This window comes from Hevea brasiliensis, chromosome 2 (genome assembly GCF_030052815.1).
Source record: "Hevea brasiliensis isolate MT/VB/25A 57/8 chromosome 2, ASM3005281v1, whole genome shotgun sequence".
NCBI lineage: Eukaryota > Viridiplantae > Streptophyta > Magnoliopsida > Malpighiales > Euphorbiaceae > Hevea > Hevea brasiliensis.
The window spans coordinates 98,825,139-98,825,679 of record NC_079494.1 but is presented as its reverse complement, the minus strand read 5'-3'; the positions used below and the strand labels follow the sequence as shown (position 1 = coordinate 98,825,679).

The 541-nt window shown below is 32.0% G+C and overlaps 1 protein-coding gene across 1 annotated transcript in view; it reads left to right on the top strand.

Moving 5' to 3' along the window:
- Positions 1-473: 473 nt before the first annotated feature.
- The window catches only part of LOC131177944 (polygalacturonase-like), a 1,520-nt gene continuing 1,452 nt past the window's right edge, over positions 474-541 (top strand). Inside the window, exon 1 of the mRNA XM_058143120.1 lies at positions 474-515. Coding sequence (XP_057999103.1) covers positions 474-515 — 42 coding nt within the window. The remainder of the gene's footprint in view (positions 516-541) is intronic.

Sequence of the window (541 nt, the reverse complement as noted above, 5' to 3'; positions counted from 1 at the left end):
TAAGTTTGTGGTTTGGATTGTAAGAAATCCTTGCATGAAGTTGGATACATGAGTAATAGCATCGCACCAGAATCAAGCCACCAAAAATTATTAAGAACTTTAATTAAGTTTGATTCAAAACATACATAAGCATAAGGATTACCTTTCTTTTCAAACCAAGCTTTACGTTTTAGGCAATCTTTCTGATAATGTCCTACTTTATTACAGAAGCAACATTTATCTACCATTTATTCCTTTTTCTCAGCTTGAGAACCATTTGTAAATCCTTTCTTTTTCTTCTTAAATTTGTTTGCCTCGGTTTAAGTCTTTTACTAACTTTTTGACCTATAATGTTAACCGAATATGTCCCTTGATTCTTTAGTATTGTTTCATCCTAGACTAGCTTACTGGCCAATTCATTAATATTTCACATATCCTTAATAGTGTTGTAATTAATTTGAAATGGCCCATATTCAGGAAGTAATGAGTTAAGAATGAACTACGCCAAGAAAGAATCATCAACCGTCATCCTTAAGGTTTCTTGTTTTGCTACAACATCACT